This window comes from Plectropomus leopardus, chromosome 23 (genome assembly GCF_026936395.1).
Source record: "Plectropomus leopardus strain MGB_pleo_1.0 chromosome 23, ASM2693639v1, whole genome shotgun sequence".
NCBI classification, from domain to species: Eukaryota; Metazoa; Chordata; class Actinopteri; order Perciformes; family Serranidae; genus Plectropomus; species Plectropomus leopardus.
The window spans coordinates 14,054,159-14,078,354 of record NC_142198.1 but is presented as its reverse complement, the minus strand read 5'-3'; the positions used below and the strand labels follow the sequence as shown (position 1 = coordinate 14,078,354).

Below are 24,196 nucleotides of genomic sequence, written 5' to 3'. Positions count from 1 at the left end.
ATCCGTCCTTTGACTCACATGTTTTGTTCCTCAGGTGCACCTGGAGAGAGTTATGGTTATCCTGGAGGGCCAGGAGCTAAAGGCCAGCCAGGAGATTCAGGTTTCCCTGGTAAGACTCACCATGTTTGGTTGTGGTAAAACCGACCACCCTTTCTTTTATGTGATTGGGTTTCCTCTGAATACACTAACAACATCATAAAAACATGGCTCACCTACCAGATTGATTGTCTCTATTAGGTGGCCGCGCCAATGACGGTGCCCCAGGTGACAACGGCTTTCCAGGAAGTCCAGGTTTCCCTGGAGCGAAGGGAGCGCCTGGTGAAGGAGGACGGCCGGGAATAATGGGTGAGAGAGGGCGGAGAGGATATATTTTCTTTAAAGCACCAAAGAGTCAGAGGAAGCCAGAGTCAGATAGTAACATATCCCTCCCTGCCCCCCCATGTAGGCTCCCCTGGTTTCCCCGGGCCAAAGGGCCTGACTGGTTTCCCAGGAAGAAGAGGAGCAGACGGGCCTCCTGGTCTGCCTGCAGGTCCTGGAGGTCCTGGAGCCAAAGGTGATAGAAATATTGCTAAATCATGTTTACATTCTGTTTCCAAATGAGATGAGAGGCTGCAGACAAACACTTTGTTGTGTTTTGGCAGGTTTGCCCGGACCCCCAGGTTTGGATGGACTTAATGGCCTTGCTGGACCTAAAGGCCTTTCTGGAACCCCAGGCAAGGACCTCATCACACACACCAGAGTAATGCTAGGCAGTAGGGTTGCAACGGTATTGATTATTACAGTACGATAACGTTGTGGTGTCACCCTATCACAGAATTATTATTTGTTTTCATTGATGACCCCTAAAGGAGTTTTTCTAGATGAACAAATTGAATTTATTACTACAATTGAAACTTGAAACACTTTTTAAAAAATGAAAGTATGTGTATCTTAGTCACGACAAATACTGCAAACAATATGAAATATAGCAAACAACAGTGAAACAGTTTTTATAGCAGCTGCAGTTTGCAGATGTTGAAGATTAAATGCTGTTTCGTTGTGTCTGCATCCAGGCGGCAGTGCAGGAGGTCGCCCAGGTGCTCCTGGTATTCCAGGCTTGAAGGGAGAAAGAGGCATCTCCTACCCAGGAAGTCCAGGCTTCCCCGGACCGAAGGGAGAGAGAGGAGACTCAGGTGAGATGGACAGCTTAAAAATGCTGATTGAGTATAAACGAAATAATATGATATGAAAATAATTTCTTGTTTTTGTTGTTGTGTGTCAGGTGGTACTGGACTTCAAGGTTTCCCTGGTCGGCCGGGACCTCCTGGTCCTCCCGTGGGATCAAATGTCCCTGGACCTTTGGGAGACCCCGGCCTCCCTGGACTGGATGGAGAGTATGGTAAATACATTTTCAAATACATTTCTTCAATCCGGTTTTCTTTCCTTTCCTGTTCGTCTCGTCTCCTCTCTTCTCCTTCTTTCTCCATCTAATCCACTCCTTTTGTCTCTCCTCCAGGTTTCCAAGGTCCTCCAGGTCCTCCTGGGCCTCCTGGTCCAGGCACAGCCCAGGGAAACCGAGGTGACTCTGGGCTCCCGGGCTTCCCCGGCTCCCCCGGCAGTAAAGGAGAATCAGGCATCCCTGGAGGCCCCGGACTCCCCGGCAGTCCCGGTTTCAAAGGTGAAGTCGAGTTACAAACAGATCTTAAACAAAAATATATATGAAACCCAAAATGTGTCTCTAAAAGAAAAAGATAACGTTTTATTTTTGCTCCTCAGGAGGACGAGGTGAGACTGGCTTCAGCGGAGGTCCGGGTCTCAAGGGTTTCCCCGGTGACTCTGGTTTCTATGGAAACAAAGGAGCCAAGGGCTTACGAGGTAGGAGGACTTTACTCTCTTCACAGGGAGTGTTCATTAAGTTGTGATGTTACAGGAAATGAGTCTATCAAAACTACGTCCTCCCTCTCCAGGGCGTATTGGTCGTAAGGGTATCCCTGGAGTCACGCTGACCACAACACAAGATTTTCAGCGACCCTACGGAGAAATGGGTTTCCCTGGTGCAGGCGGAGGCAACGGTGTCCCCGGAGAACCCGGTCAGCCTGGAATACCCGGACGTCCAGGTGAGCAGCGAAACAGCGCGGCTTTTTTCAGATGTTCATTGTAATGTTGAAGACACTGTTGTTTATTCAGAGTTCCCTGGGATCCTTAAAAAAGTCTTAAAAGGCATTGAATTCATTATTCTACAAATACGGCCTTGATTGGTGTTAAACAGACTTAAAATGATCTTTCAAAAGTCTTAAAAATTCTCAGACATAGGAAGCAGGATTTTAGTTTAGTTGGTTTTTTAACAGTGAGATGAACAAAAGCAGATTTTCTATATTCATAGAGTATTTGTAATTAAATGCAGTACATTTAATCTAGTGTGCTTTTTTGTTCAGAGAAACAGAAACATAATGAAGGTAAATATGAAAATGAAATGCTGCCTGGACTCGTGCTCACAGCTGTGAAAAACGCTTTCCTACTGCAGGTCCTAAAGGTCGTCCCGGTTCTGTGGGTAAACTCGGGAGGACTGGATCTCCTGGTCTGCCCGGATCCATCGGTGATCCCGGACCCCCAGGTTTCCCTGGACCCACCGGAGAACAAGGTCAGTAGTCACTCTGTGTCTTAGATCTTGAAGCAACTGATAACAAAATTTAAAACAGTTTTCCTCAGAAATTTGTGAAAAACAAAATAAACCCAGTTTGTATGAAATTGTAGCCTCATATTATTAAATTATTACACTGATCTGTCAATGTTGTTTTATTTTTATATTATAGTATTAATAATAATAGTGAGGATTACAAGTGTTCTTCTGTCTCACATCATATGGACTTTATGGTTAATGTGTTGATGTTTTATCACTGTTGTATGTTGTTAAACTTAAAATCAACAATAGAAATATTATGATACATGACATATAATGTAATAAGTTACTTATTTTCAAGATTTCCAAAAATAGATTCATAATCTCAAAAAAAAAAATAGAGGCTGCCAATGATGCATCAATATTATGGTTGAAAAGTGGTTAAATCTTTGGACCATTTATTATTCACATGATACAGTCTAGACTGTTTTTTAAGATCATTTTTATTTTTATTATTTATTTTTATTTTTATTATCATTTTATCTGCAGTTCTTGGAGTCTGTGACCTTTGAACCTGACACGTTGAAATATTTTTTATTACTATAACAAAAAAACACAAACAATAGTGCGACCTAAACCTCTTCTAACCCATAAATGTCCCCACACCACAACCAGAATGATTACTATGTTAACATAAAAAAAAAAACTAACAGCAATTCTAACATCTGCCCAAATTTCCTCTTGTTTCTTCTTCTTCAGGTTCTCCTGGTGCAGCCGGTCGTCCCGGCCCTCCCGGCGGCGTCGGCCGCAGTCACAGCATCGGCTACACTCTGGTGAAGCACAGCCAGAGCTCCCAGGTCCCCATGTGTCCTCAGGGCATGGCCAAGCTGTGGGACGGATACAGTCTGCTGTACGTGGAGGGACAGGAGAAGGCGCACAACCAGGACCTCGGTACGGAAACGCCTAATATTTAGTCGATAACATGTTGTATCAGTGGTATGAAGAGGTTTATCAGTAAAGTTAAAATCTCTTTCACAGCTACATCCTGTCTGCCCATCGCTTTCCACAATAAAAGAAATTAGCCAGAACAATAAGACTGCTGATTTAGAAGAGATATCCAATACAGATTTCTAATAAAAGATCCTGCTAAATACTGAAGTGGTGACCACATTGTTTCTTTTAGCTCAAGAGTTAAACACCATGAGGCTGTGAAATGAGTACTGAATGAGAAAAATCTTACTAGAAGTTAAAATTATATAAATGTCAAGTCAACAAGCTCTGTAAGATAAAATCAGGGCAAAAGAAAGAGATTTGTGATCTTTTTTTATTCACATTTTCTTGCTGAAACTAGAAATCTGATATCACAATCAATAACTGTGTCACCCCCGTCTCTCTCCTCGTGTCTCCAGGCCAGCCGGGGTCGTGCCTCCCCAGGTTCAGCACCATCCCCTTCCTCTACTGCTCCCCCAACGAGGTCTGCCACTACGCCAACCGCAACGACAAATCCTACTGGCTCTCCACAACCGCACCCATACCCATGATGCCTGTGGCCGAGGAGCAGATACGCCCTTACATCAGCAGGTGCTGCGACGTTTTTTTGGCTCTGTGAATTTTGAAGTCGTACTGCTCCCACTTAGGGCTGTTTACATAAAAACACATCAACATTACATGTGTATATTTTTAATTATTTCCTCTTGTCTGACCAATCCAGGTGTTCTGTGTGTGAGGCGCCGTCTCAGCCGGTGGCGGTCCACAGTCAGGACATGACCATCCCCACCTGTCCTCCCGGCTGGAGGAGTCTCTGGATAGGATACTCCTTCCTCATGGTAAACTAAAGACTATAAATGACCCTTTTATCATAATGAGGCTTACAAATGACATTAAAATCGTGGGGAGTTAGCAGTGTTTGCGTGTTCTCCTCATGACAGCGTGGGTTCTCTCCAGGTTCTATGACTTCCTATGACAGTCCATATATACGCAGTTTAGGAAAACTGGTGACTCTAAATTGGACGTAGGTGGCGAATGAATGAATGCCTGAAATGTGTGTGTTCTCTGCAGTCTCTTGAATCAGACAATTTTAGTTGGATATGTTAAGTCATTAAGTGTTTTCAGGCAACTTAACATACATAAAGATTTTTTAAAAAGTTCTTGTTTTTTAGTAAAATGTAGAGTGGCAGCTAAAGAGAACTGTCTTTTCAAAATAAAAGCTCCTCTATGTGACAGAGTACTCAAATAAAACAATTACCAGTTAGGACATAAAACAAAAAATAAAAAATATATAGATTTAATTATTGATGATTTTTAACTACACATAGTTTTTGAAAGAATTAATATTTGCTTATCAAAAATGAAAAAAAAAAAAAAACGTTGCGAAGTGGAGAGACCTCAGTGTAAGTCCAAATACTGAGTAAGGTTTTTTGGTTTTTCAAGATTTGAACTAGACAGTTTTTGAAAGACTTAACACTTGCTTATCTAAAAATTTTTTAAAAAGTTGCAAAATGGAGAGACTATTTGGAGTGTATTGCTGACGTAAATTGCAAAACCATGTGAATGAGACACACTTACACACTTTATAGGAGAGCTAAACGCCTGCTGCTGATCAGAGGAGATTTTGGTGCATATCCATGTAGGAAGATGGATTTTTTTTAATTGAATTTATTATTGTTTATTTTTGCTTTATTTTGGGGGTTTTTTTAATTTCTTATGTGTTTTTAATGTAATTTTTAATTATTATGATTTATCATTTAATGTATATATATGTATATGAGACATGTGATTTTAATGACCATAGGTGACACTGTTTAAGTGAAAAAAAGTTCAATAAAATATTAATAAATAAATTTTAAAAAGTCCAGCAAACAGGAGGAGATGTATTTTACTCTCCTGCCGCAGTTTATGTAGAATAGATAAAGATCTGACTTCTCTCCTCTCCTGCAGCACACGGCAGCCGGCGCTGAGGGCGGCGGTCAGTCCCTGGTGTCTCCCGGCTCCTGCCTGGAGGATTTCCGTGCAACACCGTTCATCGAGTGCAACGGCGCCAAGGGCACCTGCCACTACTTCGCCAATAAGTACAGCTTCTGGCTCACCACGGTGGAGCCCAGCCAGGAGTTTCTCTATTCGCCAGCACAGGAGACCCTGAAGGCGGGGCAGGAGCGCTTCAAAGTCAGCCGCTGCCAAGTCTGCAGCAAGATCTTGTAGTAGGAGGAGGAGCGGAGGGATGGAGGTGATGTATTAACGCCTCAGAGGAAAACGAAAGAGAGAGAGAGGTGTTGATGATGGAGGATGAGCTGATTTATAAAGAAATCTATAAAAGAACATGTGACTGACTGAAAATGAGCCCCTCTCCTGCTTCTCTGATGGTTTCAGAATCCAGTCGAACAACATCGACTCCGTTTTTAGAGTTTTTGATCCCTTTTAGGAATGAATGGCTTATTAAGAAAAAAAAATCAGAAGAGCTGGAGGGAGGAAATGGAAAGAGAAGGGCTGCAGTGAGATGGCTCTTCTCTTAGATTATCACTGACAATGGTGCTATTGTTTATGTTCTTTGTGTTTATTTTGTGTCTGTTTTCTCGTTACGGTTTTGGCGAGAATCATTCTCGGCTACCTCGGAGAGTGCCACCCCGTCGGATAGCACTGCACCGCTCACACGTCAGGGCTGCTTCAGATACGTCAGTTCAGAGTCAAACATCGCTTCGTTTTTACTTTTGTGAACTGAGCTACCTGAAGCAGAGTCACCTGATTCTGGTTCAACACACATTTTTCGTGAAATGTCGCCATCAACCTTTACTTAAGTATTAACTGCCAGCTGCAACCACTTTAACTGTGGTGAGGTTACAGATGATGTGACGTGAAAAACTGCACCGGCTAAAAACAAACTGGAGGTTTTGCATTAGAGACTCCATTGGTTGTCATTCATTTCATTACATTATGGAAATCAAATTATGGAGATTTGAGACTTGCTTGAGAGAAATATATTGAACAATAAGCGCCCCATATTGTTCATTGTTCAATACTTTAAAGTTTCTGTAAATATTTAACATAAAAATATGTCACTTTGAAAGCTGGTTTGCCTGACACTCCTATTATTTCCTTTCTAAACCACTGATAAAGAACACCAGCAAATGCCAGGATAGTACCCAAGTGGAAACACTGTAATAAATAAATTATTTTTGGCATTTAAAAAAACGAGAAAATTGTCCTGTTGGCCTGGCAACCTGCCACGCCTGTCCAAGAAAGTCACAGTACTGTTGTTCTTGTCTTTGCACATTTTGTCTTCGTGCATCGAAGAAAACATCCAAAAGCATCTGGGATGTTAAGGTCACCTGCCAAAGTGCAACCTTTTTAAGCCAATGCACAGTATTTACTTTGTGTGTGCAACATCAGATGCACAAAATACAATGAGGAGAAAATATTAAGAATAAAATGTAAAAACAAGAGAAAAGCAACAAAATGTGAAAAAAGGAGGAAAAAAGAAAAAAGCAATAAAACCAATAAAGACATAAGGAAACTGCTGGCAGACAGTACACAAATCATGTACTTTACATTTTAAATCAACAAGGCTGAAAATAACCAGATTTTTTAAAATAATAATATCTGTGTTTGTCATTTGATTTGCTAACAACTGAGCCAATAACATTTCCCGGTGTCCACTATCAGATCTCAGATTTTTGCAGCCTCCAAGTAAGATTTTTTGGAACATTTGCTTCTTCAAACCAACAGAAACGGGCAACTCAGAGTTTAAATAGATTTATTTAACTAGTTCAAGTAAAATTACAACTCTCTACAAGTTGATTTTCATATGTTACAGAAATTATTTTACACCAGTGACAGCCTGGAATTTAGATAGTCTATCAAAACACGATGAGAATGATGAGAGCAAACGTTTGTTTTTGTGCAAAATGACCAGCACGCTCCTTTAACTTCTAACAGTTTTCACGTTTCATATGTGATCTTGTACGTTTCACAGTATGACTCTATGGTGCTACGATACCCTGACAGGTGACTTGAACTTGGTTAAACGTTTCCTCTAAATTCCTAAAAACAAACCTCTGCAACAGCTAACTGTAGTAACAAACGACTTGAATGAGGCCACCCATTCATATGTATTGCACTGATGTGAACTCGCGTGGGTTAGAACAAGTTAAAAAACAAGTCAAAACGCATTTCCTCTCCACCTTCACAGGCTTTTATCTTCATGTTGTGACCAAACTAGTTCGTTTTTTTCTAACCACCCTTCACTTACACTAAATCTGTAACAGGAAACCAAACACACACACTCTCTGATAGATTGTTAATTATTGCTGTACATAGTGCTTACTGTATTTCCCACCAAAGTATGTTGGAGCAAAAGTCTATAAAGCTATTAGCTCTTTATTTTATTTTATTTTTTTTCCAGTCCATGTGTATTTTCTCTGTCCGTGGATAAAAGAGAAAGAGGTTTCTGTTTATAAATGTAGATTTTGCAGCCATAGTGATGGAATTTAACATTTTTACATTGACCTTTTTTTTGCAGTTTAAATTAAAAGTTTTAACCCTCTTCTTATAACGTTATCCTCGGACAGTGAAAGCCACTGGGTGACTTGTAACCACTATGACCACTGTGTCGAGCACATAGCTCTGTCTCTCTGCTGGTAGCCCTGATTTTATTACCATGTCACATTTTACTTCTTTTTTGTTTTATTTTATTTTTCTCTTTGTTTTTGTCAGCCTTTGTGGTTTTGTAATCTAGATTGTAATTATTTTACTTAAATCATGATACTATCCCCTGGTTTTATTTACTGCGATGGGAGGGAATGGGAAGATAGTGATGTGTACATTAAATATTATGATTAAAAAAAAGCTTTTCGGATTATGTTTTTATATGGAAAGTATATTCACCTCTGATGATATTTACAGACGCAACAACAGTTTTTATTGTCTGTTTTGGTCTTTACCCCATTTTTCCAAACCGAGAGTTGAAATATTTTATGCCTGGAGTGACAGAAAAGAAATGCAGTTTTCCTCAAAGAGGATCTATAACAAAAAAAAATGGTAATAACGTGTCTGTTACTGAAATGTGTATTTCTGTGCTCACACACTTTGAAATAAAGTCTCTAAACTAAGAATTTCTCTGAGGTACTTCAGTTTTTTCATAGTAGTACTTCCATTTTATGTAACTGTACTTTCTACTTCTCTACATACTGGAGGCTAATTGTTCTTTTTACTCCATTACTCTTATGTGACATCTTTAGCTGCAGATTTATATTAATAATACAAAATATTCATTATAAATCAACTAGTAAACAGTGTTTTCAAAGTTACTTTTGTTACTTTTAAATGTAATAGGCTACACATTACTAGCTTCGCTGTTAGAATATAATAATAACTTCAGAAAAGTAATGCAACTTATTACATTTGATTTTTTTCTATACTTTTATAAAAAATATTTTAAAGTGGACAAAAAAGATGGAAAATGTAACCAAATTAGTAACCAAATTAATGTGATATTCTACAAATAAACTTTTTATTGAAAAGTATACATTCAAATGTAACCCCTTTGTAAATATTATTATTATTAAAATAATCTTATAATTTAATTACATATAACTAGTTACCAAATACTTCCACTACAGTAAAATACAAATAGATCTGAATCGAATGTAACAAGAATAGTCAAGTCAACTTCATTCATCAGGGATATTAACTCTTTGAAAAAGGCGATGGGCAACTTGGTGAGAAATATTTATGAATTAAAAGAAATAAGTAGATATAGAAAATTACTTTTTAAAAGTAGGGGAAAATGTCCAGGGAAAAACAGTAAGCAGCTAAGGAAAGTATCATCTATAAGTATCATAATCACAAGGAATTTAAGAATAAGAATTGTTATTATTTTTTAGGCTTGGTCATTTTCGGTTGTTTTTTCGTTGCTGTTTTTCTTTATTTATGTGATTGGGAAGGGGGTGTGTGTGTGTGTCTTTTTTTTATGTTCTTTTTAATTTTTTTATTAATGCTAATCTTCAGGTAAATATTGTTGTACTTTCCACTAATTTCTGATAAATAAATATTTATTTTTTTTAAAGGGAGGGTATAATGGGTATAACGACTAACAGTTAGTACACCTCCACGACAGTAGGTGGCGACAAAAGCCCTCATGTTAGTTCAGAAACAGAAGAAGCCTAGCATCACAACAACACCGCTGCTAACGTTAGCTCGTAGGGAAGCGAACTGTATTTTTTTCTGCTAATTTGGAACATATTAACAGGTGAGTAATATAACTAATAACCTACAAAGCACCTAAATTACTTGCGTAGCTCGCGTGAACGTTTCTGCAGTTGTCAAATCGCGTATTATTCCGTTTTAGCGGTGTGTTAAACGTTAGCTTGCAGGCTAACTTTAGCTCCGCTAGCTTCTGGAGCTTTCAGAATTTAATGTTTTATTTTGGTACAATTATGAGGTAGCTTCATGCAAACAGACGAATATTCATAAAGATAAATGTGTAGCTATGGTTTGACGCTGCTGTCATCTTTGTCTCAAGAGGAAATTAGTGGGTTAATGCTACAATTAGCATTGCATGTTACAAACTGTTGTAAATTCACTACCGTGATTAGATGATTTCTTGGGATGTTTTTGTAACTTCATCTGAACATAAAGGACATTTTAGCGTGTGGTTTGCGGAGTTTATACGTTTACAGATAATATTTGCTGTGAATAATGTCATATATGTTCAGGTGAGAGGAATCACTAGTAACTTATGTATAGAAATATTTCATGTGAAATTGTTTTGTTTTTGTTTGTTTACAGTAATTTTAACATCAAATAATGGTAATGAAATGCACAGAAAGGTCTTAAATGACAAGTGTCGAAAACGATACAGACCAGGATGGCTTTAATGACTTTAATTTTGTTGTAAGTTACCGGTATGTGTGTTATAATAATAATAATAATAATAATAACAACAACAACAATAACACTAGTAATAGTACTAATATTGATTTACAAAGATGTTTTCATACATGAAATGCAGCTGAAAGTTCATTAAAGTGAGAAGAAGAAATATGTAAAGGCATTAAGAGGAAATAGTAATACACTATGAAGAGATATTAGAAAAATCAGAAAGTAAAATAAAATATACTAAAACACTACAATATTAAAAGAGACAACAGAACAATAACAATAGATGACCGATCAGTCATGTCATAATTTTACCACGATATCCAAACAGAATCTTCAGTCAAGCTATAAATGTCAAGTGTTAAATAGAGGTCAACATGTGTTAAGACCAGAGTCTTGAGTTGTCATTTTGAAAGGATTCAACCAGCACAGAGCTTGCAAGTAAAATCACAGCAACAACCAACCAAATGAGGTATTTCTTAGCGATAGATAAGTTGATATTTATGGTAAAGACAACATGTTCAGGTGACATCTCCACAACTCAGCAAGCTGACATACACTTGAAAAAAAGCTCCACTGCTTCAATACACGATTGATTGATTGATGTGTTATGAAGTATCAACCTAGAAATTTTAAAAACAGAAAACAGTTGTCTTGTCCAGTGACTCAGAAGATGCCGTGTCCCTCTGGTCAGGGTTATTTAGCTCACACAGGTTGAGTGTGACCAACTTGCTCACTTAACCACTCTGACCACAAAGGAGCCTTTTGTGTCTCAATCTATGAATTTGTGTGTGTGTGTGTGTGTGTATATAGCTTGACTTGTAACATAGGGGAACAATTAAAGGGCTGAAGAAGAGATTTGGGTCTTTAGGCAGGTTTTTAAATGTCTCAGTGGACAGGGAAGACCTGATTGTTGGGGGGGGGGCAGTTGCACAGTTTAGGACCAACAACTGAAAATGCTCCATCACTTTTAGCTCTTAACTGATATTAAAAACTTGTTTTGATTGTTGGTGTAACTGAAACATATCTGCTGTTTCTCCTCTTTGATCCTCAATGAAGGTACGCTGGAATTTTCTGATACCCACTCGGACATGTCCTATGTCTTCATTAACGACTCATCGCAGACCAACGTGCCTCTGCTGCAGGCATGCATCGATGGAGACCTGCCTTTCGCCAAGAGGCTCCTGGAGACGGGATGTGACCCCAACATCCGAGACAACCGCGGTCGCACCGGCCTGCACCTAGCCGCCGCCCGGGGGAATGTGGACATTTGCCGCCTCCTGCACAAGTTCGGGGCCGATCTGTTGGCGACTGATTATCAAGGAAATACAGCTCTGCATCTGTGTGGTCATGTGGATACGATACAGTTCCTGGTTTCCAACGGGCTGAAGATCGATATCTGGTAAGAAATGTAATGCTTACAGGAAGTTAAGGTGATATTTAAGCTTTTATGACCCTCCCTGAAATATTTTAAATCGCAGATAAATATGTGCTTTCCTTTTTATTAAGTAGTAGCCCATAATATTCCCTGTAGCACAGTGACTCTTTGGTGTAACAGTGCGGTTGTTCTGTCTGATAGTAACCACAACGGCTCGACCCCTTTGGTGCTGGCGAAGCGACGCGGCGTCAACAAGGACGCCATTCGTCTGCTGGAAGGACTGGAGGAGCAGGAGGTGAAGGGCTTCAACAGAGGACCCCACTCCAAACTGGAGACCATGCAGATGGCCGATAGTGAGAGGTACGTGTGTGTGGGGGCTGATGGACTGTTATTAGACTGGAATTCATTTTTGTGCAAACAAACCAACAAGAAGAAAAACCGAATTCCTGTGTAAAAGTTCAATTTTTTTCAGAGTAATGCTGTAATGACAGAAAACAAGGTTTAAACGGTTAGATAAGGCAAATTCGTGTACTTCGACTTCAGCAGTCTGACGTTGCACAACAATGGCTGCATCCATGGAGGCGCACATTGTAAATGGTAAGAAATCAACTACAAGGCAACGTGAAGTATATCTGCATGTATTTAATTAAAACTATACACCTACTAAAGCACATAAGCTACTAAAAGACATGTTTTGATATGTTATAAGGGATAAAAATGTCGTAAAATAAAATGCGGAACGCCGTCTGCTGCCTTGTGCATAGTTTTTCCTCTGTTTCGCTCACTGTCACTCATGCTTACGGTGCAGTCTAGCCCCAGAAACACCAGTTCCTCGCTGTCTGTCATGTTTCGTCTTTACGTTCGGTGTTGTGCACCTGGAACTGAACTCCTGGGATCCATCTGGTCTACATGTATGAAACAAAGGGAGGAGTGAAGACTTTATGTGAAACAGTGATTTCCTGTGTTCCAGTGCGATGGAGAGCCACTCCTTACTCAACCCCAACCTGCAGAGCAGCGAGGGTGTCCTGTCCAGCTTCAGGACCACCTGGCAGGAGTTTGTGGAGGATCTGGGCTTCTGGAGGGTGCTGCTGCTGCTGGTGGTCATCGCCCTGCTCTCCCTGGGCATCGCCTACTACGTCAGCGGGGTGCTGCCTTTCTCCACCAGCCAGCTGGAGCTGGTGCACTGAGGGAGGAGGAGGAGTGGTGAGGAAGAACAAGCATGGGGTAGGAAGGTAGTAAAAGAAACAAGCGAAGTTCTGCTTTCAGCTGTTTACACCAGAACAGAAGATTTTTGTTAATTTGCAGCTCAGAGCTTTTTCTTGGTTATCCAAACAGGGAAACATCACATTGTATTGTTGTAAAAAGAGAAGATCCAAAAGAACAAAACTCACTTTCTCAATTAAAAACATACATAAAAAAGCTTGAGGTGATTAACAGAAAAAGCCCAGGAGGCGCCTCATATGTTGCTCTTGTTTGAATATTGTGTAACATATCCCCTTTAAATGAGTTTAGTTGAAGCTGCTTTTCAAATAGTGTGAGTGAGAAAATCTGAGGCTCTTGTTGTGTTTAACCATTTGAAACCTGGATCACTTTTCTTGTGCTGCTTCCAGTCACCTTACACAAGTATTAAAACCTTTGAACCCTGAGAAAATTGGTGCATTTTCTTTTAAAATCATGGGGGGAAAAAGCAAAAAGCAACATGATGAGAATTTTAAACACAAATTGCAAGAAATTAGCAGATTTAGAAAATAATTTTTTAAAAAGCTAGAGGAAAATGTTAAGGGAAAACGTATATCCATAGCTAATTATCATAATTACACATTTAAAATTGTTATCATTTTAAGCACTTTTTCCAGCTCATTCACTTTTTTTTTTTTTATGTTTTTCTTTCTTTTTTTCTGTTAACCATTTTTCATATAATTTCTCACTACATTTTTGCCTCATTTCTTTTTCTTCCCGTGTTTTAAGGAAATCATTTTGCCCCAGGTTTCAAAAGGTAAATACAGTTATACACCCAACATTTCCTGTAAAACACTTTTTCATTTCATTCATACCGTGCATTCTGTTACAAGCTGTATATTGCCAATGTTTTATATCTTTATTTTCTATATGTTTGATCTTTCATATGTTATTTATCAAATATCTTCTGCATTAATTTTCCTGCAAACTGTATTTTTTTGTTAATATACTGCTCCTTTGCTGTCTTTACCTTTTTTAACTAAATTTGTCATTTAATCAGTATATTGTTCAGACTGCGGACAGTTTAGTTGTGGTAACTGACAGTTGATTCCCTCACGTTGTATCGTCTGCTTATGAACGGATTAGAGAAGCACCTTGACTGTGTGCCTTTGTGAGAGAAGGCTTCATGTTCGACAGCCGCTCGTGAAGACATTCCCGCCAGAAGCATGTTGCTTTGTTGCATTCAAATCTACCCTGTTGTTGTAAGCACCATATAGAGGCACAACGCTCATAAACTGTAGGATTATGGCAGCAGATTAACGACCGATACTTTTTCTGTCTTTTTTTTTTGTATATTCATTTTATCTTAAAGTCCTTGTAAACCATGTCGATTTTATTTGTTGTAGGTTTTCCACCCGTTGATTTTCTATGTACAAGTAAGTCCTAATTTAATGTGGAAAGAGAATAAAATCATGTGTATGTATGATTCTAATCAACAAGACCGCTGAACATATTGTGAGATTTCTGATTTCTCTGCGCATTTATTCACTCGTTATTGTGGTTGCAGAGGTTAAAGTGAATATGAGGAAGTCAAAAATCACAGTTTAGAAGTATGTATAAAAATAAAATGGGTGTTTAATTCTTCAAGTATGCCTTTATAGGGACTTTTTCCTGAACGTTATCTTGATTAAAAGTTGTTAAATAGCCAGTTTTATCTGATCCTGTCCTGACACATGTTGCTCTGCTTCCCTATTTTCTTTCTATAATATGACATCTTAGCCTAAAAATGTAATATTATAGCATGTCTTCCAAAAATGGCATAAAAAAGCCCCAGAATGAAGGTGCAAAGTGCGGAAAAGTACATTATCTCTGGAGAAAACAATTCATGCTGTAATATGCTTGTTTGCATTTTTGGGACACACATTATGGCTGTAAAATATCTACAAATGGCTCGACTTGTGGCACAAAATAAGGTTGACAGCTTAATTTTGTTGCAATGATTGAAATAATGTATCAGTTAGACCACAAGTTGTTCAAAGGAAATATTTGTTTTTGCTACATGTTTTCAATGTTTTGTGAGTGTTTCAGCATTGGCAAAAAAAAGTAGTTTCATGTGGGCGACTTTTTGTGTGTGAAATGTTTTGAAAATGTAACTCTTAGGTGTACATATGTTAGCATTTTGATCAAACTCACCACAAAGTTTATATTCCTTAGATGGTATGACCCGCCCTCTGATTGGCTGGTACTCATAGCGTTGGAGCAGGCGAGCCAATCAGAGGCAGAGAAGGGCAGATTGGGGCGGGTCATGCCTTCATCATCCTAGAATCGTATTTTCCTCAGTGACACGGTCTGTCCACTTGGTGTCGATAAAAAAACGTTTTATTTTAAAATTCATTGCCCTATTCATTCAACACTCGACAAAAAGAGTTAATTAAAATACCCAGGAAAGTTTTTGTTAATTAACTTTGAGGCTAAATATTAGCTATGTAAAGAGGAAGACAAAGAAGACGTAAGTGAATGCTAACTAGCTTGTCTGTTAGCTTAGCTCGTCAATTAGCTTAGGATACAGGGTGGGGAGGGGTATGAAACTAGTATCGTTGGGTTATTTTTGGTGTTGTTTCTTGTTAGTATGTGGATACCTTCGGGTACATCCAGTAGGTGGTGGTAATGCGACTTTGCAGACGCTAACCGCCGTTAAACCCGAACAAAGAAGAAGAAGACTAACAGGTGAGTGAAAATGGCGGCACTCGCGAAGGTAGATTTCTCGACATAAAGCTTTGAAATTGAGACATATACATGAACTAGCTAAGTTTGCTCTTCAAAGATGAAAATATCTGTACATATTTTGTGTAGGTGAGTCCAAACTTAAAGGTAAAAGCATCGTTTTTAACTCATTCAACGACTGATGGCGTGTGTTTGTTTTAGTGTGGTGTTTCTCCTCGCCTCACCTGTCTGTGTCAGCAGTCCAGTGCCAACAGGTAACACCAGTTTAGTAGCAATGAGTCGTACCTTAAAGCTTTATTTTATAACTAGCAGTAAGAAATGACCAGTGAGCTTTGGTGGGTCCTGCAGGAGACTCTTTGGATCCCCAGGCAAGTTGTGGTTTTATTACTTCAGCCACACTAATAAAATGTTTTCTTTAATTTTAATATACTACCTTTCCATATACAGTTTAATATGTCGGGGGAAATCTTTTTTATCACTGTTATAAAGCTCTAGTCTGCAGTACATTATGATATGTTGCAGTGTGTAATGCTTCATACTGTAATTGTGTTGCCTCCCTTAACATTACATGGTCTAATAACAGAAGTTTTCTTTTTTTTTACACATACACATACTGTGTAGGGGATGGTAATTATTGTTATGGTTTTGTATTTTTTGTGAGTTTTTGTTTTTAATTCAGCTTAGTTTTCAGATAGCTGCTCGTTTTAGTTTAGTTTTATTGCTTAAAAACGTTCATAAATGTTTTGTTTTAGTTTTTTTCAGAAGTTTCAGTATTAGTTTTGCTTGTTTTAGGGATTTATGTTGTAACAGGGTATTTGGGCAAGACATTATGTATAGCTATAAAATGCACGTATAAACTGAAGATATTCCCTGTTTACAATTTAAAGCACTTTATTTTAGTTAGTTTTGTAAGAACATAATTTTTCAGCTGGTTTTGTTTTTAATTTTATTTCAGTTAAAAACATTATCACACCTAGTTTTAATTTTTGATTTTGTTGTAGTCAGGTTTATTAACCTTGATGAATTAGTACAGTATTACTGCTAATATTTTTAGATATCAAACATGGCTTTAGAAAATGGCAAATTATGCAAAATCACACCAAGTAATCAAATGTACAGTTTGTTCAAAGCATTGAATTGTGTCCCACTGCTATGCATTATATCACCACTAAAGCAGTGTGTCGGGCAATGTAAAACAAAAAATAATTAATTGATTTAGTTGTTTTTATTGGAATTTGTATGTAATTTTTATAGGATTAGAATTATGATACTATTCCACCAAAAATCTGTATACAATAATACTACATTTTAAGGCCCATTTTGCTGCATGTATTTTTTTGTTGTAATACAGTTCCTAGTGAGATGCATTTTCAAATTTAAAAAATCCACGTAATGCATTTGTTTTGGGTGTAGTTAATGCCATTCTCAAAGTTTTCAGAAACGTTTCACACCAAATGCCTGGATCGTCACTTTTTACTTTCTGTCAAGTCCATCTTCCTTGGCCGGATGATCCGTTTTGACTTTGAAGGTGTGTTTCTTTATCCTCCTTTAGAAAAATGAGGACCAAAGAAGTTCTTAGTAGATAGAAAAGGTTTGGTTCTGCTTAGATATCCATTGTTCCTGATGACCTTTTACTGTAAACCAGCAGATGAGTATGGATTTCACGTCTTGTCTGATCAGGAGGCCACGCTCTGTGGTTACACCATCCTGATCAATGATGTAGGAGATCTGGTGTTTCGTGCCTCCTTCCTGGCCTGTCACGTCCACAGCGAGGTAGATTTTTCTACATTTTTAAACATTGACATGTCACAGGACTGCAGTCTTAACAACACACCACTTGTGTATCTTTCCTCTGCAGAGAGACACAGAGTATGACCTGCGTCTTTGGTTTGTGAACCTGCAGGCAGATGGGAAGGTGGCAGTGTATCCTTTCCAGCTGCATTGTTCACTCCAGGGACATTGGAGCACCAGAGAGATCGTCTGTGAGGAAAACTACATGGAGGTGAATTTATTACCTGCATAGCTGTGTCATCAGATCGACACTTATGATAGAGATGGAAAATATTTGAGAATTTACTGTGTTTAAGAAGGAAAGATTTGTGTTTAATTTAGAGGGTTTGTATTTCCAAATGTGCTATGGTTGAAAAAAAATAGATTATTTTTTTAACTTTTTATTTTTTTATCATTTACCATTTTTTTAATCCAAAATTCTGCCCGCTATATTTCATAGTTGTATAATTTTTTCCTCCCATAATTTCAACCTCCCTGTACAACAACCAATGGCTAAGAAAGCAAAATCAGAAATGCAATAAATTAATAAATAAAAATAACAAAATACAATACAAGGAATATCATATGCTAATACATAAATATATGTATACGTGTGAGGGTACACACAAGAATTATGCACTTACAATGCAAATATATGAAAGAGTACAAATACAAAGAGTACAAGAGAGAAGAAGAGGGGCAAAAGAGAATAAAAGAGGTGAAAGAAAAAAAGGGAAATGAAAAGATGGTTGAAAGATGATTTGAGCAATTTATGATGGAATACCAAGCCTTGTCTTTTGCTCTCTAGGTGTCCGCGCAGCAGCCTGTCCTGCCCATTACACCCAAACATGAGAGGATGGTCAGTAAATGGCACATGCTAAGAAATGTGTTTGTTTGTTTTAACTTTGCATTAATTGTAACAATAATTCCCAAGATAAAAAAAAGTCAGAAAAGTTGCTTCCTGTGTGCAGAATGAATATATGTCTTTAAATGATGTTTTGCTCTGTGGCTTCACAAAAAGTTAATTAAACACCTCTTTGTCACTGAGCAGGATGCTGATGAGGCAGCGATGGCTGTGATGTTTCACAGTGACGACGATTTGCCAGAGGAAGCGAGGGTGTTGTCCCTGAATGAAGCTGCTGCTCTGGGCTACCACATCTCACTACGTGGCTCTCACCTCACCTTCCGCTGCCCCTACTCCTCCCCTCTGTCATACTTAGTCAAGGTACTCAGGGACAATATTCTTAGCTGGTGATTAGATCTGAATATTCAGTTTAATCCTTTGAAACCTGGAATGACATCAGTTTTTCTTGTGCTCTAATCAGACGCCTTTCACATTTCAATTAAGCCTTTAAAGCCCAAGCAGATTGGTTTAATTTCTTCTGAAAACACGGCTCAAACTGCAGTGAGCAACTTTGCAGAGATGTCCCACAAATTGCAAGAAATTAGGAAAAGGTGACAAGAACGTAACCTGATAATTCGTTAAAAAAAAGGAGAGAAGGAAATTATGAGAAGTTAATAATCATTTTTTAACACAGGCAAAAACAGGCAGAAACTATATTCATAATTACTATAAATATGATTACTATTAACTATTTTATCTATCTATCTATTGTTTACTATTTTTAACAAAAGAAAGAAGAACTTTCATGATTTAGTCTTTGTTTTTGGGTTTTTTTTGGCTAAATTTCAGGTAATGTTTTTGTAACTCATAATGTGTAACTTCTTCCCATGTTTTTTGAAAGAAGTCGAGCCAATTTGCTCAGGATTCAGTGGTCAAAATCCTCTCTTTTGGTGATTTTGTTTTCCTGGACGCTGTGTGTGGGTGTTTTTCCCAGGAGAGTGAAGTGGATTTAGAGATTGTCAGAGCAACCATCCTGCACCGACTCCTCGCTGTTGACATCACTGCTGCCTGCACTCTGAGTCAGTACAGTGTATCAGTATTGCATTAATGTGCAGCTGTTGAATACCAGAGTGTAATATTTCCTTGCTCTGTCCCTTTTCTCCCTCTCAGATGAGGCTACAGCTGATGGGTCTGTCCTACTGTGGACTGTCCCTTATATTCTGTCTCCGTTAGTCCACGGTCAGTTCAGGGACAGAGGTGTGAGGATCGGAGTGAATGGACAGGCTCTGAGTGAGTCTGAAAGTAAAGAGAGGGGATACAAGATCAGCCTGCAGGAGGAAAGAGTGGAGGTCAGGGTTCCTTTTGGAGCCCGTGGTGGACACATTAAGGTATACAAAATTTACTATAGTACAGTGTCACTGTGTCCCACTGGGTAAAACTGAGTGATAATAAAATTATTAAAAGGATGATAAAGAAAAAATATATTTCCACTGCAGTATGTTGCAACAGAAATATTTATTTAGCACGTAAATATGTCTATTTTTTTCTTTTTTGTGTGTGTGAAAAATATATAGAAATAGAAATAAATTGTACAAAATGTTTGAAGTGGCTGATGTGGGGTTTTCCTGCTGTAATTCCTCCAGAGTGGTGTTGTGAGGGGACAGTACAGCCAGTCCATGTCTGTGGATCTGTTCTTCATGAGTCAGTGGGAGGACGAGCGCTGGCCTCTCGCACAGCATCGCTCCTTCAGGCTCCTTCAGACTCCTCTCATCCCACAAATCCCAGTCCTTGCCAACAGTAAGGCTTTCTTAGGGCATTTTCACTTGTTAATTTATGTAAATTTAGTTGATAGTAAAAGAACAAAACAGTTAAAAATACAGATGGTGTAGCAGGGCTGGGTTGTAAGTCAATATTCTTTTACAGAGAGAGGCAAGGTTGCATCTTCCTGTTAATTTGTCATAACAGTGTGTGTGTGCAAAATTCTACTTTTCAAGTAAAGGATTTCAGGTGAAATCTTATTAAAAAAATAATACAAAAATATCTGAAAGTTTGATTTAGCACATTTGAAGTTATGTCTGACGTTAAGCTAAATAACACTTTCATTTTTACATCTTTCATTTCGCTGGTCATCAGTCATTTGAAATTTGTTGTTTTGTTTACTTGTCTTTGCTGTGTGTGCTGTTGCTGGCTGAGCAGCGTGTGCACGAACAGTTATTGACACTGTTTTAGAGACGGTCCTAGTTGTTTTTGGTGAGGTGCAGCGAATTCTTGCAAATGCCTTAAGGAGCACTATGAGGAGGCAGAAAAACATGTTTTTTTTCCATAAATGGTCTATTTCATGTACGACAATCAGGATATAGTGACTGTAAGCAAAGTTATTTGCGTAAAATTTACTAAGACATAAGATGTCTTCTAAGTAGAAAAGGAACATTGGATCTTGTTTAGGCTAAAGAGTCAATTTTGTTTTGAATCTATCCATCATTTTACAATTTACATGCATAGCCTTTAGGTTTCCAATGTGTTGAATACACTAACGTCACTGATCTGTCTCTGTCTCCACAGACACAGTCCCATCTGAGGGATTGTTCTTTGTCACTTTTGGCCTTTTTGCACCGGATGTGTCTCTCAGGAGGGTGACAGTCGATGGAGGTGGTGACCCGTTAACTTGGACCCAGAGTGACTCAGACGACCTCGGTGTGTTTAGGCTCTCCCACTCCACCGGGAGCCACTCATACCAGCTTCGTTTCCCGTTGTCACATCCAAAAATTATTCCACAGGTGAGATTAATGAGCAGTTCTTATTATTTGTAAAATAAAAAAATATCCATAACCACCTGTTGTCTAATCCCAGTATATAGGCGGTGGCTATAAGACATACAGCCTCTCTTTCACCTTCACTCTTAACATCTCACCCAGTGGAGAGGTGTTTTACCATCATGCCACTATAGAGCAGCGTGTTGAATACACAGGTCAGTGATTATGTATACCCTTTGATTCAGACCAGTTTGTGCAGTTAAGATTAATATACTGATGGCGTATCTGTGCTGGTGCAGCTCCGAGTTCACCAAAGCTGGAGGGGAAGTGCACAGAGAGCAGCCTGTTGGTGCTGCTGCACCACGGGGCCCAGGCCAAGCTGCAGTGGGAGCTGTTCCTCGGTGCTCACAAGCTGGACTGGGACCTGGTGGAGATGGGCAGGTTTGTGGTGGAGGCGGAGGAGGACTACTTGACTGTGGAAATACCCCTCGACAGTCCTGGGATGAACCATGTGGTGATCAATCATAATTTTTTTTTTTTTTTAAACCTGATATGACATAACATTTGATTCCAGTTTTGCATTATTTAGCTGCTGCTTTTGATTTTGTAGTCCTGTTGTTACTCCTTCTGTCTCCTAGACACAAAACATGCGAAAATAGAGTCCAGGTTGAAAAATATTGAAGCTACCCTTTAATACAAAGAGGATTTTCACACATAACGGATACTTTGGTCAAACAAGCCCTTCAGTGTTTTAATAAAAAATTCTGTCACTTCATCACATCTCGGTTGTGATGATGCACGTTTGCTCCTTTTCTTTCCCCATGCAGGAGCTGACATTGCAGGGTCTTGTCTCTGGAGTGGAAGTGTCTGTTGTGGACGCAGAGACTTTGAAAGTGGAAGACAGTCTCATTCACAAATGCACCTTTCCTGTTAGAGAACTGCTCGGTATATACCACAAACTCAAAACTGAAGCATGAACGTATTTATTTCATTTAATAATAATCTTGACAGTGTTTCTGTGACAGTATGTTTGCCAGAAGGGAAGATGTTGGCAGTAGTCGATACCACCCACACCATCCCGCCCACTCACCCCAACCGAACCACGCTATTGGACCCCAGTTGTGTTCCCATGGAAACAGACAGTGCCAGAGCCCTGTTCAGCTTCAGCCTGGACTCCTGTGGGACAACTGTCACTGTGAGACAATCAAATCTAAAGTCACACAGAAAATGCACTTCATGGCTTTGTCTCTCATCTCCTTATATTTCCTCAGACAGAGGGGAATTTCCTTGTTTATGAAAACCAGATCAGTTACAACCAAGATTTTCTGCCTTTAGATGCTCCACTCATACACAGAGATTCTCCGTACAGGTGAGAAACGTAAACACTGAGCTCAGTTAGTCTGTCTGTAAACCAAATGACGGTGATGATGTAAGTCTTCTCTGTTTTAGGCTGACAATTCAGTGTCGCTACCCAGCAAACGAGAGCAGTACTCTCGCCACCCACCAACCTTTGAACTCCTCTCTGGATACTCCACCTATGCCAGTCAAAAACATTCGCAGGGAGGCTGCAAACACAGGTGTGTTTGTAAAAAGTTGGTGTATAAAAAAATGCACAGGTTAATTTGTGACACATATAATTTATGTAAATGTGTGATTTGTTTTCCAGTCCATCAGACCAAAGAGAATTAAGATGGAATTTGGAGTGACAGCAAAACGTTCATCTAGGTATTCAAACTTTATTTAGACTGCAGAAAATGTGCTCAGTTAACTTTGTATTAGTACTGAATGCCAGGGGCTCAAATTATGTCAAAGATAATTTGTATATTTTAGTAACCTTCTGTCTCCTCTTTCCTTGAGTTTCAGTGTGGATCACATGGATGTTTGTCTCCGTTCTGCTCCTACTGATGTTCTACACATGTGTTCCCGCACACTTGACCTGTAAATTAAATAAATGAACACTATTATATTGAGATGTAAAAGTTGAAAATGAAAAGTTATTGCTGTTTTTGGAAAACATGTAGGCCACTGGTAATCCATGATTTTGTTAGATTATTAGTGATATACAACCATTGACATTGTCTACATTAAGTATGTACAACTGAAATAGAGACTTTTGGAGCTTTTTAGAGAGGAACTGCCCACTTAAACACACGTTTATAGTGACTTTTGAAAATGGCATTTCATGTTGAAAATAGCTTGTGAGGGAAAAAGTTGTGCCCGCACATTTACTCCTGACGAAGATCCAGGTTGGCTGAAATGTCTTCTTGTGTGGCATGGAGTAACTGTGCAGACGTTACGTTTTTCCTCATGTAAACTGCTTTTTGATAGCCCCGACCCCACCTGAGCATTGTGGGGTCACATGCTCATAAACACCCTGAGCACTGTAAAACAGAAGAAAATGCAGCAGTGGGCAGAGTCTCTACAGAAAAAGTCACCGCCACCCACTTTTAGTGACTCACTGGTGATTTAGAAAGATTACCTCTGTATTAATCTATGAAAAGTGTTTTCAGAAAATCCTGTATAGTATAATCCTGTATAAGTTTAATGCCTTCTAATCAAGTCCTGCCTCAAACATCCATGCCCACTACTTATCTCCTACTTAACTCTTGCTGACCTTGTAGCATTTTTCCAAAATTATACAGTAGCCAGTGCTGTGGCCAAAGATCCAGTGTTAATGAAGGTGAACCAGAGAGAAATGCTAATCTGATGAGCTGTAATAGGCCTTTTTTAATGGCATGACATTTTCATGACATAGCAGGTTAAATAACATTGATAGCATCTGTGATCAATTTTGGCCCTGGTATTTAACATGCTAACTGACATTTGCATGAAAATGAGCCATAGTTGACATCATTTGTCACGTGTGCTTTTCCTGCTATGAAAATGTGCATATTTTTCCTGGCCAAACTGGCACTGTGTGCTGATGTCTGCTACACCTGCTTTTATAGTCCATTTCTTCACCCATGAGGTTAAAAGGCAACTCCAACCTCATCAGCTCCAGCTGATTGAAAGGCAGCTCGATTGCTGATGAGCTGCACATGTGGCTGTAACACCTGAAGGCCTGTGATTGGTTGGTAAAG

At 38.9% G+C, this 24,196-nt stretch overlaps 3 protein-coding genes across 16 annotated transcripts in view; all 3 read left to right on the top strand.

The window, feature by feature from the left end:
* Window positions 1–8,703, top strand: part of col4a6 (collagen, type IV, alpha 6) — a 135,805-nt gene extending 127,102 nt beyond the window's left edge. For all 4 annotated transcript variants that reach the window (XM_088073210.1, XM_088073209.1, XM_088073207.1 and 1 more), the window contains 14 exons: window positions 35–109; window positions 238–345; window positions 446–553; window positions 642–713; window positions 1,053–1,172; window positions 1,262–1,378; window positions 1,496–1,657; window positions 1,756–1,854; window positions 1,947–2,096; window positions 2,504–2,620; window positions 3,359–3,550; window positions 4,009–4,180; window positions 4,311–4,425; window positions 5,537–8,703. In XM_088073210.1, coding sequence (XP_087929336.1) covers window positions 35–109; window positions 238–345; window positions 446–553; window positions 642–713; window positions 1,053–1,172; window positions 1,262–1,378; window positions 1,496–1,657; window positions 1,756–1,854; window positions 1,947–2,096; window positions 2,504–2,620; window positions 3,359–3,550; window positions 4,009–4,180; window positions 4,311–4,425; window positions 5,537–5,797 — 1,868 coding nt within the window. In that variant the 3' untranslated portion in view covers window positions 5,798–8,703. The remainder of the gene's footprint in view (window positions 1–34; window positions 110–237; window positions 346–445; window positions 554–641; window positions 714–1,052; window positions 1,173–1,261; window positions 1,379–1,495; window positions 1,658–1,755; window positions 1,855–1,946; window positions 2,097–2,503; window positions 2,621–3,358; window positions 3,551–4,008; window positions 4,181–4,310; window positions 4,426–5,536) is intronic.
* Window positions 8,704–9,683: 980 nt separating this feature from the next.
* ankrd46b (ankyrin repeat domain 46b) lies at window positions 9,684–14,526 on the top strand. The gene is made up of 4 exons (XM_042511999.2): window positions 9,684–9,839; window positions 11,528–11,870; window positions 12,048–12,206; window positions 12,817–14,526. The coding sequence occupies exons 2-4, from the start codon at window positions 11,560–11,562 to the stop codon at window positions 13,031–13,033; spliced, it is 687 nt and encodes a 228-aa protein (XP_042367933.1). The 5' UTR covers window positions 9,684–9,839; window positions 11,528–11,559; the 3' UTR covers window positions 13,034–14,526.
* Window positions 14,527–14,680: 154 nt separating this feature from the next.
* On the top strand, window positions 14,681–23,105 carry LOC121962427 (uncharacterized). Of its 11 annotated transcripts, XM_088073990.1 has the most exons (20): window positions 14,681–15,534; window positions 15,654–15,752; window positions 15,951–16,003; window positions 17,188–17,277; window positions 17,395–17,522; window positions 17,608–17,751; window positions 18,328–18,378; window positions 18,571–18,744; window positions 19,358–19,442; window positions 19,534–19,751; window positions 20,007–20,160; window positions 20,926–21,140; window positions 21,214–21,331; window positions 21,416–21,630; window positions 21,944–22,061; window positions 22,142–22,311; window positions 22,388–22,485; window positions 22,566–22,693; window positions 22,783–22,841; window positions 22,980–23,090. In XM_088073990.1, the coding sequence occupies exons 4-19, from the start codon at window positions 17,256–17,258 to the stop codon at window positions 22,803–22,805; spliced, it is 2,061 nt and encodes a 686-aa protein (XP_087930116.1). In that variant the 5' UTR covers window positions 14,681–15,534; window positions 15,654–15,752; window positions 15,951–16,003; window positions 17,188–17,255; the 3' UTR covers window positions 22,806–22,841; window positions 22,980–23,090. The 11 variants fall into 11 exon arrangements, 10 of the variants coding, with proteins under 10 accessions (XP_087930116.1, XP_087930111.1, XP_087930109.1 ...); XM_088073985.1 differs by having other exon boundaries at window positions 14,681–15,752; window positions 17,181–17,277; window positions 17,653–17,751; window positions 22,980–23,105; XM_088073983.1 differs by having other exon boundaries at window positions 14,681–15,752; window positions 17,181–17,277; window positions 22,974–23,099.
* Window positions 23,106–24,196: the final 1,091 nt, after the last annotated feature.

Coding starts and splice junctions, on each gene's coding strand:
- ankrd46b (XM_042511999.2), top strand. CDS start 11,560: ATGTCCTATGTCTTCATTAACGACTCATCGCAGACCAACGTGCCTCTG. Junction 11,871..12,047: donor GGGCTGAAGATCGATATCTG/GTAAGAAATGTA, acceptor TCTGTCTGATAG/TAACCACAACGGCTCGACCC. Junction 12,207..12,816: donor CAGATGGCCGATAGTGAGAG/GTACGTGTGTGT, acceptor CCTGTGTTCCAG/TGCGATGGAGAGCCACTCCT.
- LOC121962427 (XM_088073983.1), top strand. CDS start 15,608: ATGAAACTAGTATCGTTGGGTTATTTTTGGTGTTGTTTCTTGTTAGTA. Junction 20,161..20,925: donor AATCCCAGTCCTTGCCAACA/GTAAGGCTTTCT, acceptor CTGTCTCCACAG/ACACAGTCCCATCTGAGGGA. Junction 22,312..22,387: donor CCTGTGGGACAACTGTCACT/GTGAGACAATCA, acceptor ATATTTCCTCAG/ACAGAGGGGAATTTCCTTGT.